The following is a 19,188-nucleotide window of genomic DNA, read 5'->3' as shown; positions in this document are numbered from 1 at the left end:
TGCGCACAGCAGCCATGCGGCTATGTGGCACACTTGTCCGCGCTTTGACGGACGAAGAAATTCAAAATTCCTTGTGAATTCGGAGTTCAATGATAAAGAGAATGAGGAAGGAGCCAACCTAAGTGCCTTGTCGAGTGATGACAGCGATGAAGTCCCCCTTTCACCGAAAAATCAGCGTAAGAAGAGGAAATCCGACAGGCACGATTGGTGCCGGAAGATTTGATTCATTACAACTAATATCTATAAGATTATCCTTAATAAACATGTCTACATGTCCTGCAGAGCATTTTACTGCGTTACTAGCTGAAAATTTCCAGGAAACTAACATGCAAAAAAAACCAGGCAGGGTGTGTGCAGATGTGAGTAAAAAAACCTGGCAGTGAAAGGGTTAAAGCCAAACAACAGGAGAATTCAACCACCATAAGGTTACTGGCAACATGCCGCACAATTTTAAAAAAGAGTCTCTCAAATGGAGCTCAGACCTCAGAATGAGGGAGCACAGATTGATTCTATCACAGCAACGTTACGAGGCTTTCAAAGAAACCTGCTCCCTAGCAAATGTAAATGGAAGATGCAGTGACCAGAAAAGAAAAAAGCTCAACTGTTCCGGCAACTAGCATTAACACGCCAACGTCATCATGAGAAACCATAATAATCGTGATGCAAAACGATTGTCATTATGGACGAAACTTCTCAATCCCCACATTTGTAACAATGACCCTTTAAAGTACAGGTACAGAGTACAACTGTAGACTATATATATATTGTCTACAAGTGCTTTATGACTACAGTTACTTTTCTGGTGAACCGATATTACAGAAGAGCACAGCCACTGTTCGCTGCGGGTCGAATGCAAGCCTATGAAACTCATCACACAAAGAGATAGTCTCACTGCAATGTCAGCTATGTATACAGAAATGTTCACTGGTTTTCCTTTCTTGATTTTAATTCTCCTGTGAACATTTGGAAAGATCAAAGAGAAATTTTCCAGAGAGATGTCACCGGGCTATTTTTCTATTCCTTGTATCGATAATGCTCGATATTGACAGGAACTATACTAAACTATCGTGTGGTATAGTCACTCTTTAAATAATCCCTCATCACTAATAAATAACACTGCTCGCCATATAAATTGCTGCGGAGAAAGCACCATGGCAGATGCTGCTCGTAAATACCGCACAGCCTCTGCACACACCAAAAAAGCTGAACTTATCTGCAACACGATCCAAGACAACACGAAATGCGTAATTAGTATACAGGCACAAGCTCAAGCTTGAGCCATCACAGCCTCTGAAGAAGGTTTACGCATAAACAAAATAATGCGCAAAGATAGCATTATGAAGTTTCTGTGAAACAAATCTGATGAAACTGGAAACATGGTCAGCAGTAAAACTAAACCTGTCCAGTGTATGGAGTCAAAGTTGCATGAGCCAATACTGAATTGGCAGCATATCAAACAGAAGCTTGACGCTTCCCACTGTAAGAGCCATAAAGGAATGCAACACCTTACGAAAGCCCACCAGTGACATCAGACACTGCATGGCTAAGTTCTATGTGTGCTACCAATGATCCACTCCAATAAAGTATGCACCAACAACCACTGTCACCAATGAAATTCAGACTGCATTCTTTTAACTGTGATGCAGGAATAAGTGCAACTTTTTTTCAGTAATACAAATTACCTTCCCCTTGTAACACTAGACTAGGTTAGACAATAGCAGGCCCCACCACATCAATTGAATTGACACGGGAAAATGTCACTGCTACAAGTGTATATATATATGGCTGAGTACTATCATCATTGCCTTTGCAAAGAGGCATTCAAAAACCCTTTTTCTTTTTTTCTAGGTTGAAAACTTGAAGGATAACGAACATGGCTGAGGTTTTCAGCTGGTTTTCAAGGACAAAACCTGTCCATCCATGGTTCCTGCTTTGGCAGGACACTTGTCCTATATGCAGCGTTTTTTTGTTTTTACTTTCGCACTCTGTAAATAACCACTACCTCCAACTAGTACCCTCAAAAGCTGGTACCCATTTGAAAACAGCATGCCAACAGCACTCTAAGAGCAAGTATTGACACGTATTGCTTAGTCTATATTGCTTCTCAGAAAGACGATGTTCTTGAATTACGGTTCTGGTACAACACACACATACCCAAAGGTACCGGCTATGTAGTGCAAGCAATTAATAATATGCCTGAGATGGGACCAAATCAAAGGCTGTCAGAATACGCCTAAGAACAGCAGCAGCACTGTTGAAACGGAAACATCACGGATAATCTTAAAAGGTGGGCAATGATTGTGCACCTGTGTCCAGGCAGCCAACGTGTACACAGCATCTCTGAATAAGCCAAAAAACCTTAATACGCTGAAGACTGCAGCTATCATGCACAGCTCAGCACTTGACAGCCATGTGACCATCCTAATGTTGACCTTCTGTATCAGCAGAACATGCGTTACTTTACTCTTAAGTAGCATGTACTCGCATCCATGGAAGCTTGCACAACTCAATCAATGTGGAACGTACACCACTACAACACCACTCAAAAAGCCTAATTCAGATTCTACAGCTAACAACGCTAATCAACAGTTCTTGTAAGCATGGCTCTATCACAGTAACAAAAGCTGCTTCCCCCCTCCATCGTATACAAAAAATGATAGATTTGAAAATGCAGGTGTCTCAGAACAGAGACTAGCCACAAGATCTGAGTTAGTGAACTGTTTCTGCTGTCTTTCAGCCAAGTTAAAAGTGGGCAGCTTTACAAAAACGCGACTAAAATGCCTAACTTGCGTACACTGACGGCTCGTGAATTAGTGCCATGTGTAAGAAAACAAAAAGTGCATGTAAGTATACCTTCATGACCGGTAACATTCACCAGAGGGAAAACCTCGACCACTGATTGTTAATCAGGCAATTCCTATGAGAATTGTGTCCAAAACCCTCCCAGCGAATTTTCCATTCTCACAGCTCAATTTTTTTATGCTACCCCCTCCAGCTATTTTCATTTTGATAGCTGGTACAACGATATAAAGTTCATGCCTTACAAAAGCCTATGAGTTAATTTAAGGCCACTCATTGCAAACTTTGGGAAAGAGCGAATGAATACTGCCTAACAGTCAGGTCCATTACGAGTGGGCTTGACTGCACATAGACTGCAATAGTTGGCTGAACATTGAATAAATGAGTGCACATTTAATCCGTGCTTGCCTAAACATTTCTCCTATGCCCGCATGCTCCTAAACCATCACCACAAAGCAGCCCAGTGTAATAATACCTTTGCAGACAGGGGCAAAAATGGCTGCCCTCCTAAGTCACAAAAACCCTCCTAAGTCACAAAAACAACAGAGCAACGTCACAAGAACACCGCCAAGGTGATTCAGCAGTAATGCAGGACAAGCGGATGCAGTACTTCCATAAAAAAAAAAAAAAGTGCAGACAAAACTGTCTGTGTAACCTGTGTTCCCAAAACAAGGGTCACAAAGCTAGGCTAGCACAAACATCTATTACGTCAAGAGATGAGGAGAGAGAGTGAGTGACAGAGGAGAATTAATGCAGTAAGACAAAAACGGCAAATCCGATTCAACTAAGACTCCAGGTACACACACACAACTGCGGTCGACAAAGTTGTTGAAAAACAATAAAAGCAGCAAAGAGGCAGAGCGAAAAGAAAAAAAGAAAGACCGCCTCCTATACGCCATGCGCCAACACGCGTTTACACACACACCAGACAGGAGGAGCGACATCACTTGGGCAACAGGTACGCACACAGAATGCCCCAGGCAGTCTCTAGGCAAAAGAAAAGCCACTCCAGGCAGAGGGGGGGGGGGGCAGGCATACCCCTACCCACTCGGTGGCACAATCGCTCAGCTGAGAAATGCAACCGATTCTGCAGCCTCCCACTCATTCTCACACAAAACTCGGAAAAGACAGAAAAAATGGCCTGGGGGGGAAAAAAAACTCAAAAACAGATCTCTTTCTTGCATTTTACTGCCAGGCACACAACAATGGGCAATAAGAAGGGCAATGAATTTGTTCGATAAAGTGCCCCTTCCAACTCGCGTAAAAATGTGCCACAAAACCATGCCACACTGATGCTACGGCTTGTATAAAAAAAAAGAGATGCTTCGAAAAATAGAGAGTCCAGTGATGCGGAAAAAAAAAAAGAAGGGAAAGATAGGAAAAGAGCAGCTTCGAGGCAGGAAAGAACCAGCGACGCTGCTGCCACCGTTTAAGCACACAGATCAGATTCATATGAGTCCAAACTCTTTGAGGGCGTTCTCAACGGCTTCATCCTTTGGGAGGAGGACAGGAGAGAAACACAATTAGCACCTCGCTGTGCGCACAGCTATGCTGAATGGTACAAAACACTGACAAAAGTCCACAAACTTCTCACATACACTCACATGCACGCTTACAAACAGTGCCCTCTGGCAAAGCGGACCTAAAAACCACCTCACCTCTACAAGTACAAAGCTATTTGCATGCTTTCGATCAGCTAACACGTCACTGACAAGGTCGGGTTCCTCTAAACTACCTGGTGCACGCGTGCAAAAAATCTGAGAGAATTCTAAACTTAAACGTAATGCTCCTTTTATGTTGTCAAAACAACAAACCCTTTTTGTAAATGCTAAGCCAGTTACGTCTGCATAGCCACGGAGCACCAAAAATACATAAACTCAGCTGGCCACCAGTTCTGCCGCCAAGCATAGATTTTCTTTGGCTTCCAACATTCAGGTTGCCTTCTCCAGTATTCCTCGTTTTCAAAACTTTCACATTTTTGCAACACACTCTTAACTTTGGCACACAACTGTTGGACATACAGAAATTTACCAGACAGACAGAACCAGAAAAGACCAAATTGGGGAAACAGCATGGAGACAAGAGGTGTGTTGTGCCACCCACTCTCTAGTATGTCCCCTATCAATGCCGCCCTCTAAGCAAGACCCAGCATCGAATGGTACAACTCCAAGCTGTCATCCAGGAAAGACCACTTCAGTAAAAATTTCCAAGAACACAAAACTTATTCGCATGAAATGTGCCGCTTTCATACACACACAAGTGTATAAAGGAACTACTGCCAATGAAAGTAGAGAGCTTCATTTAGCAGACCAGTGAGCACACGTGAACGATACCCAATGGCACTGCACAAAAAGCGGAGAACCGGCCATCGCGAACGAAGAACTGGGAGGGAGCTAAAAAAATTTTACTAACCAAAGCAGCTGCCCTGTGGTGAGTGAAGCTGAAGCTACCCCATTGCTGAGAAGTGGCATTTAGTAATCTCAGCCCCAATGGCCCCCTGCATACACCTTCACAAGAGAATCTTATCTTTTTGCTGTAAGATGAGTCCAATAGAATCTAGTATATCCATACCCTCTGCAACCAAGCTAATTAAAAGAATGCTCATCTATCAAATAAAACAAGGCTATGTGAGACCCCCGGCATGATACTAGTAAAGCGTGACTGGCATGTATATATTATTTATAGATCTGTAACCTTGCCTCCTGTACCTTAAGCAAAGTGGATATGCTGGTTTGAGAAACATAATATATAGACTTGACTGCTTCAACAAAGCAAGTGTGTCTACATATGAGGAGCATTTCTGGAAGGCCTTTAGACTGTTTCTGTTGTAATCTAGTGTACCTCTCTACACTGTACTGCTACTAGTACCTTTCTTGACATGTAGACCAGGGACATATAGTCATAATGAATAAGCACCAGATAGTTCATAGTTCGTACTATGTTGTCTATATGTTACATTGCTAACAATGACACTCTCTCACTCTCCAAAGCACTGCTGTCTTTACCATCACCATCACATTTATTAACCACATACAACAAAGGAGCATTACGTTTACTTGCCCTGCCCAACTGAAACTTTTTTTTTTTCTTTCTCAGAAGAATGTCTCAGAGAAGAACAGCTGAAACCCATTTTTTTCCCCCTATGTCATTGTACAGCAGCAACATAATTAGAATAAGGCCAGAGAAAGAGGTGAGTACTGGCGCTGTCCTTTGCCACTCTCGTCATGACAACTTTTTCCTCACAGCTTTTGGCTACTTTTGTCTTGCGCACTATATTCAGCTACTTAGGTACAACCACTTTTCACACTGTTTACTTACTCTAGAGACAGCTCCACATTTTCCTCCACCCTTTTCTCCCAACAATCCCTGCTCTTTGGAGTGGAAAATAAACAACAGATTTCACCTGCACTCAACAACAACTGCCCTCGGGCCTTGAGCACAGGCTACGGCACTGAGCAAGAGAGAATACCTGGAAGAAAACTGCACTCGCTGGCACGGCATGACACAATGCCATTACATGGTGGCTCACAGCCACTTGCACGGGGACAGCAAACCTGGCAGCCAGGACGACAACCCCACTTGTGCACTTATCCGTTTTTCACAGCACTAACTTTTATACCGGGCCATTTATTCGGTTTCACATGTGGGCAAACACTCCAAAGAGCGCTCAGTGGCCAACTTTGTGGCTATAACAGCATAGTGCTGTGCTGGAACTTGCCGTTTCGTGCTAACTAGCACTACGACTGCACACCCTCACTCTTTCATGCATGGTAGTAGTAGTACAGTACAACCTCGATAATTCGAACTCGGTTAATTCGAAATCCCGGATAATTCGAAGGTTTTCTGTGGTCCCGTATTTTTAAATGTAAATTTGGCCGGATAATTCGAACAGGCGGCTTGCGCCAGCCCAGTTAATTAGAAAATTTGGACTGCTATGCGGCAATGCCTGATCCATGTTTCGCCGCAAACCCGGCGAAACGACGGCCATACGGAGCCGCGAGGCAAAGCCACATAGTAATAGCGATGATTTATAGGCGAAGCGCCCCAGCCGGAGCACTCTCTGCACAAAAATCGGTCCACAGTGCGCCTCGCGCACCACCGAAACACGCGCCTGCAGAGGAGAAGACGTGCTTCACTGCAACACGGCGGGCATACCGGTTTTTATCACGTGACCTCGCCCCCATTCCATCCCTTGGTGTGCTTCGCCCACTCTTCCCCCGTGCCTCCGACGCTGCAAGTACGCCGCCACCACCGCCGCGCAGGTCTCGCCTGCGCCATTTCTTTGTGTTGTGCGCTGTGGTTAGGGGTCGGCTACTGTGCCGTTTTTTTGGGCGGGACTGTGCAGAAGTGCTAGCTTTGTGACCGTAGCAGTGAAGAAATGCCAAAGTACAAGACTTTAACGCTGCAGCGGAAATTCTGCTTGATCCAGGAAGCAGGCAAGAGCGCTTGTTCGAAGACCGAGTTGGCTGGTTTTTCCAGTAAAAGCACTGTTGATGCCGATGCAGACCACACATGTACTACTACTCTTGACGAAGAAGGAGCAGAGTATTGCGACCGCATCAATGTGCTCTGCGCAGAGGATGAGTCCAACGCAGTCGGCTTCGCCGAGTATATCAACTTTGAGAGCGAAGAGCAGACTGGCTACTCTGACTTGGAGGGTGAGATCACTGCTGGTACGAACATGCGCGATGACAGCGACGATAGCGACGACGACACCGACGAGCCTCCCCGAGCACCTGCTCTTGGTGAAGTTATCGGATCGCTGAACGTTATCCGCAGTTTTGTTGAGTGCCGCGGTGGAAGTTCAGAGATGTTTCGTCTATTTGACCAACTCGAGAGCATGACCTTAGGAGCCGCAAACTACCGGACACGGCAAACCAGCATCTCTGATTACTTTCAGTAGTAATTCAAAATATGCCGAATAAAGGTAACACGTTCCTGCAACAAATTTTTATGCCTAAGTCTTATTTCTTGGTGTGTTCGGTTAATTCGAAAACCCGCTTAATTCGAAGATTTCTCGCGGTCCCGATGACTTCGAATTAACGAGGTTGTACTGTACTAGTAGTAGTACTAGTAGCTGGTGAGTTAATGCCACAGCAGTAACTCAAGCTACCTATAAGGTTACCCAGTGTACTGCTTGGCCTTGCTCTATGGCCACTGCTAAGTTAAAGTAGTAGTCCTAATGCAAAGCCACTATTCCCGTGAAAAAAAAAAGGAAACCTGACGGCTTACAACCAAAATGCACCTGCCACTGCCAGTTTTGAATAGAAAGCACTGCAAAGTTGTTTACAGGAAACAGAGCTACACGAAGCAGCACAAACAAGACTGGGCACCTCATCATGCTCCTATTCTGGGTACGAACCAACTGGGTACGGAATAAATGCGTTACGAACTTTTGCATATGTACCCGCCTTCCAGTCAGGCACAGATCGTGTTCATTGTGTGCGCATTTCTACACGTTCTTCTGTTGCATTACCTCCCATTTCTGCCTATTATTTTTAAAATATTGATGATTCATTGGCTTCCAGTGTCTGTTCTCTGTTCCGTCCATTTGAAAGTTTATACACCTTTACTTCTATTCTTGAGTTATTGTTAAACATCTTACCCTCACAACGCTGAGTGTTTACCTTTTTGTTATGCTTGCTTGCCTTATTGTGCTTATTTATTAGATTGTTCAACTTATGCCCTTCCTGTTATAATCCCATATGGGATTGACAGTATGTACCAATAAATAAATAAATAAATATGTCACTCCAACTAGCCCTTGCCCAAGCTACATAACAAGCTGCAGCTAGGAAAAAGGAAACAGCGGAGCAAAATAACTTGTCTCGGACGCCACCTACACCCAGCCGTCCCGGATGCACATAGGTCTTCGGCCCCACCCAAAGCATGTCTGCTAACCACTGTGAAGGGAGGGTGCAAGAAGCGGGAGAAGGACAGAGAATGGCAAGGACGAGGGCCGCCTCACCTCCTGAAGTAAATCTTGCGCTGCGATGGCCTTGAGGACGTTCTTCTTGCTCGTCTCCTGCATCTCGCCACCCACGAGCAGCTCATCGAGGATGAAGTAGGCCTTCTCAAAGTTGAAGATGATGTCCAACTCGCACACCTGCACAACACACCACGTGCGTGTAGCCATAGGCTCAAGTGTGCTCTTCATTGCCAAATTTTTTCTTGCTTTGCAGCCAGACAATAGCAGGCAGCCACAGTAGTGGAGAGAAAAGCACTGAAAACTAGCAAATAAAAGTAGCAACTCAACTGAGAACAACGAACAGAACTGTTCTAGGCACAATTTGCTGTTTACGCAAGTGCCTGTCGTTAAAGCTGTCATACGTTTCTACAGAAGATCGTGGTACATTATTCACATCCTACCCCTGAAGAGGTAAAGTAAGCTGATTCAGTGACAAACAGCCGTCCTAACAATCATACTGCGAGCAGCTACAGCTTCCGTGTCAGCAGAGAATCTGTATTCAGGACCTTACGTTGCTCTTAACTCTTTTGCTACCACGCCACAGGCCATCAGACACATTTGTACGATTCAAATCGGCTGGATGTGCTGCTTAACTAATCTTTTGACTGTAGTTTTGGTGCTTTGATATTGTTACGGGGTAGTTCCACTTGGGACTGCAGAGAGCGGACACGAAAGACAGGGCTTTCAAACGACAGGTGTTTACTGCAGGCACCAGCCGACACAGCTCGACCGTCGTCGTCTTCAAAACTCACGAGCTTCTTCTTCGTCCTTCCCTATGCGCATATCAGTGCATGCACCGCCTAATGTAACAATATGAAGGGACGCCGTGAAAAATAACGGCCGCAGCAGCATCAGCCGGCGAGCATGGAGTCCGCATCTCCACGCGCTCCTCAAAAACGAAAGCAGACACCGAGCATTTCGGCCGGTTTCGGTCCCGCTTTTTGCGATGAAAGCAGCGGTGATGAGTCAGACAATGATGTACAAACATCGGATTTCAGTTCTGACAGCGAGACTTCGTCTCAAGGGCCTGGAACGTCAATGCGTGCTCGCACGTAAGTTTTGTTTTAGTTTACTCTGTTTTCTGTGGTGCATGCGGCTCGTATTTGATCAGGGTGGTCTATTGTTGCGCTTCAGGGTCATCACAACGTATAGCCAAGACAGTTTGCCAAATGCTCAAGGTCGCGTTGAGTTTTTCAACAAAGACGACAGCCAGGTGTCCATATAGGCGCATCGCTGCAAAGCGGTGCGCGGAGATTCGCTCAACCTCTCAACTTTCTCTTGACGTTCTTCACAGCAGAGGTGATGAAGAGTGTGTGCTATCAGTGCTGACTTTGCAAGTAAACTGCGTGCATCAATACTGAATTTTCGGCATGGATCCCAAAATCTACACTGCCATTAAATGCAGAACAGTGGCAAAACGTCCTCTTCAGCATAGATGTCACAAGTTCAAATCGAGTGGCAGGTAAATATTTTTGTATTCAATTTTCTCGCCTTTTTAAACGCATCTTACGCTGCCAGACAAAAAACACAGCCAGAAAATCAATTTTTAATCAATACATTAATTGCATGCAGCTGTCCTCAGTGTACCAGCTTAACTCTTTCGCTACCGTGCCATAGGCCATCGTTCGCATATGATCGATTCAAATCGCTCGCTCAAAAAAGCTCATTTTGGAGCGTCGTGGACGTGCTACGCCATCTAGTTAGCGAGCTCAACAACTGCTCTTTCGATTGCAGCCTTGGTTTCAGTGTTTTGACATGAGGGGGCGCCGTGAAAAAACTTTGAACGGCCGCATCAGCGTCAGCCGGAGAAAATGGCGTCCGCGTCGCCGCGTGCTCTTCGAAAGCGAAAGCTGACACCGAGCACGTCGGCCGGTTTCGGTTTCGTTTTTTGCGACGAAAGCAGCGGTTATTAGTCGGGCAACAATGTACAAACGTCGGATTTCGGTTTCGACAGCGAGACTTCGCCTCAGGAGCCTGGAACATCAGCGCGTACTTGCACGTAAGTTCTGTTTTCGTTCGCTGTGTGTTTTCTGCGGTGCATACGGTTTGTAATTGATGACAGTGGTTTATTTTTGTGCTTCAAGGTCTTGACAACGTATGGCGAAGACAGTTTGCCAAATGCTCAAGGTCGCGTCGAGTTTTTCAACCAAGACGACAGCTAGGTATCCATATCAGCACATCGCTCGGAGATTCGCTCGACTTCTCGACTTTTTTTTTATGCTCTTCACGGTGGAAATGATGAAGACCGTGTGCGGGAACACTAATAAGTATGCATGGATGAAGATTTTCAGCAAATTCGGCGTGACGGCTCATGGGAAGACGTGAATCTGTTGGATATTCTGATGTTCATTGGAATCATCATATACATTGGAATTGTTGACCTGCCACGACTGTATCTCTACCGAAATACCAGAATAGTCTATTCTGGCCCTCTGCCATCAAAAATCATTTCTCAAAATTTGGTTTCTCGCTTTTTTTGTTTGTTTGTTTTTTTTGCACGTAACGGACCCAGATGATTCAGTGGCAGCAGCTTCTAGTGGAAAGACTTGGAAAGTGTCCTGGCTTTTGAACCACATCGATAAAACTTATTTCATCGATCCTGATGTTTTAGAGCTTGCCTAAAATGCCAAATTTTATCAGCTGGCTTTCAGGGAGCAGCTCATTCAAGAAACCTTTGGGTATGATGAGGGAAAAGAAGTCCACGTCCCCAATCCTCCCATAGAATCCATTCAACACCAACCAAAAAGAATGAAAAAAAGAAGAAACTGCAAGCTCGGCTATCAGAGAACAAGGGAGGAACAAAGATAAAACCTTATGTGAAGCACTTGTCAGTCTACCTCTGCTTCACATCTTCACCCCTGATTGCTCTTCACAGTGGCACCATAGTCATGACTCCTGACTTGACAAGCCATGGAAAGTGCAGTAAATTTTTCTCATAGCTGAAACTGTGAATAATGGCAGCTATAAACATGTGCAACAGTTTGTATATTCCAGTTTTCCTCTAATCTAGTTCGGGCTTAGTGCAGCCGGTAATTTTTGTTCTTGCTATTTACTTTTTTTGTATTTTTAGCAAATTTCACAAATAAATGTTCATTTACTTTTGCACACACAACTCTTCTGTTTGTTTCATTTAGAAGTGTAACAAATAAGGTACAATTTCATGCATTGCAATATGTGCTGGTTGTATTCGTTCTTGTGAAAAAAAATTTTCTTTCAGTACACTCCAAATTGTGCATTTTTCCGCGCGTAGCGAAAGAGTTAATCCATACCACAAAACACTACGACTTAGGGCAGCCCACTTGGTCATGTGGGCTGCGTGTCAAAAGCACAATTTCCAACCCCTCATGAGAAAAGGAATGCTACACAAGGCCACACAAAGAAGTATAATGAGAAAGTTGGCAGTGCGGATGGAATGACAAGGTTAAACTGTGCATTCCAATGCCTTAACATACACCCAAGTCATGAAAAACCAGCATAAACGTAGTGATGTACAAGGATTCCCTCCACAGCACCAAGTTACTTCATGATATGCTGAACCATGTGAAAGTGATGAAATTCAAAAGAAAGCCTCCACAATGCCTTGGCAGCAGATGTTAGAACAGAAATGGAAGAAAATGGGCAGTACACATGGGCTGAAATCACTCTTCCAACTTCAAAATTGCGAAAACGTTTCTTGGCAACGAAAAGGCACTCACACTTCCAAAATACTTGTCCAGCAGCTCCACATATCGGTGAATTACTTCAAGAGTCAGCAGCTCATTGTCCACCTGTTCTACAGCACAACAGAAATACAGGCTGGCATACCTGCAAGCAACAGGACGTGGGAGCGTGATCAGGAACACACAGGCATGGAATCTCAATGAAGCAAATATAGCTGCTCCATCATTCTGCAACCACACAGCAAAGGAACCGCTGGCCAAGGCAAAAATGGAAAAAAAAAAAAAAAGACACCACCGGCCACACACATAGTTTAAACAAAAGAAGGAGTACATGTGAACTTCCCCAGTGACAATCAAATAAAGCTGCTCATTGGCATCATTGCTTCACTTAAAAAAAAAGAGCCATGCTGATGAACATTCCCCCTTCTTTAGTGCTCCACAATCTTCAAAGTCCTTGAACACAGTTCCGCAAAAAACTGTGGCAGAGTTGCCCACTTGTAGAAGCACCAATGTTGTGTTAAGTGTTGCTCTCCTTTGTCCTCTTGTTTTTGCACTAACCTTGTTGAAGAATGACGCATGTACATGTACCAGCAATATGAAAGGAAACGAACAGCTCACACTCAATCCATTTTTAATACTGCCCAGAGCTTGAGAAGTATCAAAGGGACTTCAGACCAAAATGAAAAAAAGTATGCTTGTGGTACAACTTGGGGAGCAACGACTGGCCATGTGACAATAAGATGTTGCCTGTCATACTGCTCAAACCTGGGCTTGTTTGCTTTTCTGTGACTGGCACTGTTTCCATACTCATTTTTCTCATTTCTGCCTATCAACACTATAATAACTTATTGCAGAATGGATACTTCAGACCACAGAGAAAAAAATATATATTGTCATAACAAGCAGACAAGCTATCATGTCACAGCAGAGAGCAACTAATCCTGCGGCATATGCGCCAACAAAGTGTAGAGACTACATATCAAGACGTTTATTTTATGAATGTGTTGAGCGTGTGTTATGATGTTACACAATACTGGGAGCCATACACACATCACAGTGCTATATCAAGAACAGAGTATCGTGCAAGATGATATGCATTAAATTTGAGAAATAAGTCCTTCGCCTTCATGTTTAAAGACTAGCACGTAAGATCAGCTGTGCAAAGCACTCAATTTTGAGCCCTACAGCTGAACAGCAAAAATTCAGGGGGCACTTTGGCTCTCTAAAGTGCTGCAAGGCGAAATCCTGGCGCACTGTTTGGCATTGACTGCGAGACTGTTTGTGCTGTATTAGTGCTTTATTTGACTACACATTACAACTACACACTTTGACTGCTGCCTTTGACTGCTTCTTTAGCACGACTCTCTATCTGTTTCGATGAGTTCGGTTGTATCCAAGGCTCTGTTCACAGTAATGAGGTATGTAATGTGGTCACCCACGGAAGCTTTACGCCCTTTGTCGGAGCGGACGACAACTATTTTATTAGTTGTTGTGTGCTCCAAAACGGGGCATCAGGCATCCGTGGGTGACCTCATTACTGCGAATCCATGCGCTCTGATGTCATAACCATTTCGACCAACCGAAAAGCGTGACACCTCTGCTGGCTGACAACCTTCTGTCAACAACGAGGCATTAAAGGCTTTCGCCTTAATATTTTCTGTTTATTGCAGAAAACTAAGCCAGTCTGACGAAATGACCTCAGCAACAAAATCTACATTAATAATGGAACACTGGGGACGGACTGAAGTTAGCCTCCATCAACAGATCATCCCATTCAGACGATAAAGTGGCGACTTTCAGTAAAAATGAAGATATTATAAGCTAAAATAGCTCAGAAAATGAAAAATAGGTGTCACCACCACCAGCCAATTTCACAAGCAGACTGCAGTGCATCGAGCCAATTCTTTTCACACGCAACCCCGAGGCTAATCTACACTGCCATTCCCCTACAAACAGTGATCACGGAGTCCTTTCTGCTTTATGTCACATGTTTAAATTGAGTTGTGGGAAAATTTTTAAATCCAAATTACTTAGCAATAAATGCGCCTTCAGCTGCTGGATAAACATCAACATAGCAAATAAGAGCTGCAGAACAGATTTTCGCTAAGAACAAAAATTGGGGTCATCCTGAGTGACCCTTTAACAGAGCATTCAGTGCCATGATTCAATGCTGGCATTCAATGTAATCGTTACCAAAGCTCTGCAGTGCTGTTTTCAATGCCATATATTTAGGGTTCTTTATTTTCGAGTAAAACCCAATTTTACCAGACTTTTGCATCCTGAACATGTTCCTGAAAAATCGGATAAAACCAAATTTTTCTCTGATTTCAGTAACAACTGTGCCTGCAGAAGTACTCTGTCCACAGTTGGCGCGTGGGCTAGAGACGGCCGACAGACAAAGATGAAAACCAGTTGACGTTATCGAAATTGAAAGCCATACTGGGTCCATGCCAGAAACGGCTGCTGAGTCAGTCATTTGATGACTACCGACCTATCTTGATTTCCATGACTGACGTGCAGACTTGCTTCGCGAGGTGCTTAACCAGTCCTTGCTGGAAGCAAGCCCCACTAATAAGTGTCATGGACTACTGGCATGCACGACGCAACTGTATACTACCCCGGGCTAGCAAATGCCACGTTGACATTGTCATGCACAGCTAATGCCAGCTGTGATGTTGAGAGAATGTTTTCTCAGCTGAGATACCTCCAAAGACCGGACAGGTCTCGTATCGAAACCGAAATGCAGATGATTAGGTATGTTAACAAGGACGAGTAAAAAGTCGATTGCCAGCTCGTGTGAATAAAATGTTTCACGTCCCAAGACTGATCCAGGCTCTTTACTGCCGGTAATTATTAATTAGCGAAGAAACGCCGAACTGCGGAATATTTTCTTGAGAACTCCGATTTTTCCCCACTTACCAGCCTGAAACATAGCCCTAATTGTTACCTTCGGATGAAAAAAAAAAATCTAATAAATTATTACTGTTTGTAAATTTCACCCGAAAGCGGCCGAATTTAGGAATGTTTAACGAAAAGCCAAACTTCTCCCCTATTATCAAGTTGAAGAATAGCGCGCAATTTTTACCCCCCGAATTAGAAAAAATATAAAACCCGAAAACAAATAACCCTACAAAATATTGTACTCCAAGTGGTCCCATATGCACAGCTAAGGCCAGTGCTAAACTATTCTTTCTTTTTGTTTTGTTCTGCTGTCTTTATAGTATATGGAGCTCATACATCCAAGGGAGTTTCAAATATAGTAGCAAACAGCATTCCTAGCATCGCGTGTGTTTTTCTTTTCGTTTTAGTGTTCTAGTTTTACTCTGTTCTGTGAAAAAATTAGATGCAAAAAGGTGAAAAAATTAGACGCAAAGGAACAAAGTGCCAAGCGAATGCCCAGCGAATCTCCAAGGCAGCAGACATTTGTCGTATCTAGGGTTTAGACATTTTGGTTTAAACCGGAAACGAACTGGTAAAAGTATGCTGAATTCAGTGTTTGAAATTTGGTTTTAACAGGAAAAGGTCAGCACTCTTGGCATGCTAGGCATAACTAGCTGGCTGCTCAGTACTAGGTACACTAGGTCGAAGTTGAAAATTAACTAAGTAGGGAAGAAAGGGGTGTGATGAGACAGTGGTAGTGTAATACCCGTGCCACACGGACAGATTTAATGCCATTAAGTGCTTACTGCCTTAAGTTTTAATGGCATTCGTGCGGTGCCACACGCATAAATTTAATGGCATTAGCCTTACTGCCATTCGCGACCTACTGAGTTCGCCACAACTCATTCGCCCGTGCAATGTGTACTCTCGTTCCCATTCCACACACAGAAAAGCATGCAGCTTTGTCAGTTACAACTGCCTAGCCCACTATAAAATGGTTAATTCTTAACTTTCAGCCAGATGAGGCACCTAAACCGCATTTTCGATGCGAAGAGCGCCATTTTAACCAGCCTTATTGACTGGTACTCTCGACTTATGTGCTGACATGCGAGTTTATGGCTACTTTTTCGACTTGTAAAGCAGGAACAGCCGTATTTTCTGGAAAATCGTTTTTACATTACATTTAAACATCATTCCCGATATATTCTGCTCATTAGGAATGTTTATATTAAGATGAAACTTTTGACTACCTTGCAAGCGTTATCGCCATCGTCACTTTCGATACTGGCATTAAAAGTGGACGTGTAGCACCAACTCCGAAAATAATGGCATTAACAAACTTAAGGCCTTAAGCATTTACTGCCATTTCTTGTGCGCGTGTGGCATGGGTATAAGACAAGCACAGTAGTAGTGCGCCTGCTCTGCTAGCTTTTAATTTTTATAAGGTACAAAAAAGCGCCTCACCACGGTGTGCTCATCAATAGAAATGCATAAAATAAAAAGCAGCATTTATGACAACCTTGCAAACTCTTTACTGTACCCATTACAGTGACGGAAATCTCAGCAATAAGGAGTCAAAGTCAGAACACGTTTCCACTAGGTATGCAGCATAAGCTCATTGGAAAATACAGCGCAACAGAAGTGTGCATCAAACAGGTACCAAATATTATTTCTTGACTCCTAGAGCGGTGTTTCATCCCACCGAGCAGTGAGCACATCTTCCGTGTGCACGTGTTCAGGAAAATTATTGCAATACATACAGTACAGAAAGAAAGGCAGCATAAAAAAAAATGCCTACAATTGTCTTTGACTTGTCTGTCTATTAATGGGCAGTTCTTCCTTCAAATTTAGTTTGTAAAAAATAGCCGTGCCAGTTAATTCTTAATCAAAATGCTAACTGACATAAATGCTTAACCACAGAGCCAATAAAAACCTAGTCAACTTCAGCTCAAATAAACCAGTATAATGGCATAGATAAGTGCCAGAACAATACATCAGAAACACGACAAACCAATAAACCTTGCAGAACAGTGATGCAAAGCATGGCATCATGCAGTTCTTTTTTTTTTAAACAAGATAGATAGAAGCTTAAACCAGGCTCAAAACAATCACAAAGAGCCCTACCGCTTGTAGACGACTTTGAGATCCTTCCACTCAAGGAAGGAACACATCTTTGGCTTCCGGGCAAGAATGGTCGTGACTAGTTCACGAGTGATCTTCTTCTTCAACTTGTCTGGATGAGCAATGTACCACTTCTGAAGCCGCAGCTTGCCCTGACGGCTGAACAGCAGCATAAACTGCATCTGAAAGAGCACACGTCAACAATGTGAGAAACTCAGCAGCCAACCTATGTCTGCTTTTCAAGGGTCACAGTGCTCTCAGCATTGAAAAGAACACAGAGAGAATAAAGTGTTACTGTTAGTAACAGGAACAGTTATCTTTCAGCATGAGGAAGCACGCTAAATGTGATTATTCCACTAAAAATTATTCAGCATTTATTGTTTTTACCACAACACATTTTGTAAAAATTCTCATGTTCTTCACTGAAATACAGCCACCAATATGGAAGCATGGGCTAAGTACATCTTTCATGACTAAAGAATAGATGAAAGACAAGGTGTAGGGTACACTGTGAAGATGCAAGATGGAACTGCATCTTTGTTCTATTAATGTTAGGCAGCCAACCTGAGAGTCTACAGAGGCACCAGTTCCAGAGTCACATATAAACGCCAGTAATTTATTGAGTCATCTGGTGAACCAAAAAAATTCTGCTCACTTCTTTGCAAATCCTTTAAATTCCCTGAAAACTCAAAAATATTCCCTTCAGACCGAATTTTAGACCAAAAATTGTTTGAAAAAAGGAACATGGAAGTAGTGGTCATCTTGCAAAAAAAACTCGAGAACATGCTTACCAACGTCCCTCATTTCACTGCGCACTCTACGCAGAATGCTCCAAAAGTTCCGAAAGTACGGTCCTAACGCCAAACTCGAACGTCGTCACACACACAATCTAAGCGAAACCACCCCATTAAAGGTGGCGTTCGATCCCCCGCAGATTTACCTTATTAACTCGCATGTTAACGAGGTCAGCGCTTTTTAATGACTAGCCTCAAGTCCCAAGCATCGTTGTGGAAAACATCTGCAAGCATTTGGGGACGCCACGAACTTCGGTGCTTCGGCTTATCACACGAAATTTCATTCGAACAGCCATGCTCCTACAAGGCTATAACGAGATCCGTACTAGTTAATGCTTGTACTTACCATCTTGCGTTCGACTTTAGAAAACGTTCCAGTCGTATATAATGCAAAAACATTTACAAACGCAATTCGTTCGAGAACGCCCGGCTCGACAGCTACTTCCTGTCAAGCTGCCATTTGCACTCGATGAGAATTCTGGGATACACCTACTGTTGATGATGATCACACGTATGCTACACCATTGAAGCTGGATGGCGCATTGAGCGCCCGAAACTTGGAGGCATGGAGGAAGGAAAGAACTCCTCCATGCTTGGAGGAAGGAAAATCCTCCATGGCCCGAAAGTGAAGCCACCGAAAGTAAGCGGCCTTGTCCCGGAAGTCAGCTTTTGGCAGTGCACGGTTTTTCAGTTCCAGTTTTGTTTTTCCATTTAGCATTTTGTCTTTTCGCCGTTCTCGTTTTTTTCCATGACAATGCCTACATTTTGCGCCGCCAACTGAGTGAGGAGACCAGTGAAGTCTTCGGGAAAGACGTTTCAAAAATAAGGGCCCATTGCATCGCAATGGAGCGACACTAGCAGACGACAGGATGTCCCGCGCTCAAGGCCAAGTTATGCTATCAATGGGGGATAAATTTAAGAAAGAATAGATGGAAACCTTCACCAGGCAGCTGACTTTGCAGTGACC

General features: G+C 43.7%; 1 protein-coding gene across 3 annotated transcripts in view; it reads right to left on the bottom strand.

Moving 5' to 3' along the window:
- The window catches only part of AP-1sigma (AP-1 complex subunit sigma-2), a 29,734-nt gene extending 11,040 nt beyond the window's left edge, over positions 1 to 18,694 (bottom strand). For 2 of the 3 annotated variants that reach the window (XM_089546032.1, XM_089546034.1), the window contains exons 1-4: positions 18,568 to 18,694; positions 17,431 to 17,609; positions 12,463 to 12,571; positions 8,768 to 8,905 (exon numbers count right to left, since the gene is read on the bottom strand). In XM_089546032.1, coding sequence (XP_089402158.1) covers positions 8,768 to 8,905; positions 12,463 to 12,571; positions 17,431 to 17,609; positions 18,568 to 18,570 — 429 coding nt within the window. In that variant the 5' untranslated portion in view covers positions 18,571 to 18,694. Of the gene's footprint in view, positions 1 to 3,969; positions 4,293 to 8,767; positions 8,906 to 12,462; positions 12,572 to 17,430; positions 17,610 to 18,567 lie in introns of those variants that run through there. The other variant, XM_089546033.1, reaches the window with a different exon arrangement.
- Between the last annotated feature and the right edge of the window lie 494 nt (positions 18,695 to 19,188).

This window comes from Amblyomma mixtum, chromosome 5 (genome assembly GCF_055824585.1).
Source record: "Amblyomma mixtum isolate Tamu chromosome 5, ASM5582458v1, whole genome shotgun sequence".
Taxonomy (NCBI): Eukaryota; Metazoa; Arthropoda; class Arachnida; order Ixodida; family Ixodidae; genus Amblyomma; species Amblyomma mixtum.
Note: the sequence above shows the minus strand (reverse complement) of the source record. Positions and strands in the feature narration are given on the sequence as shown.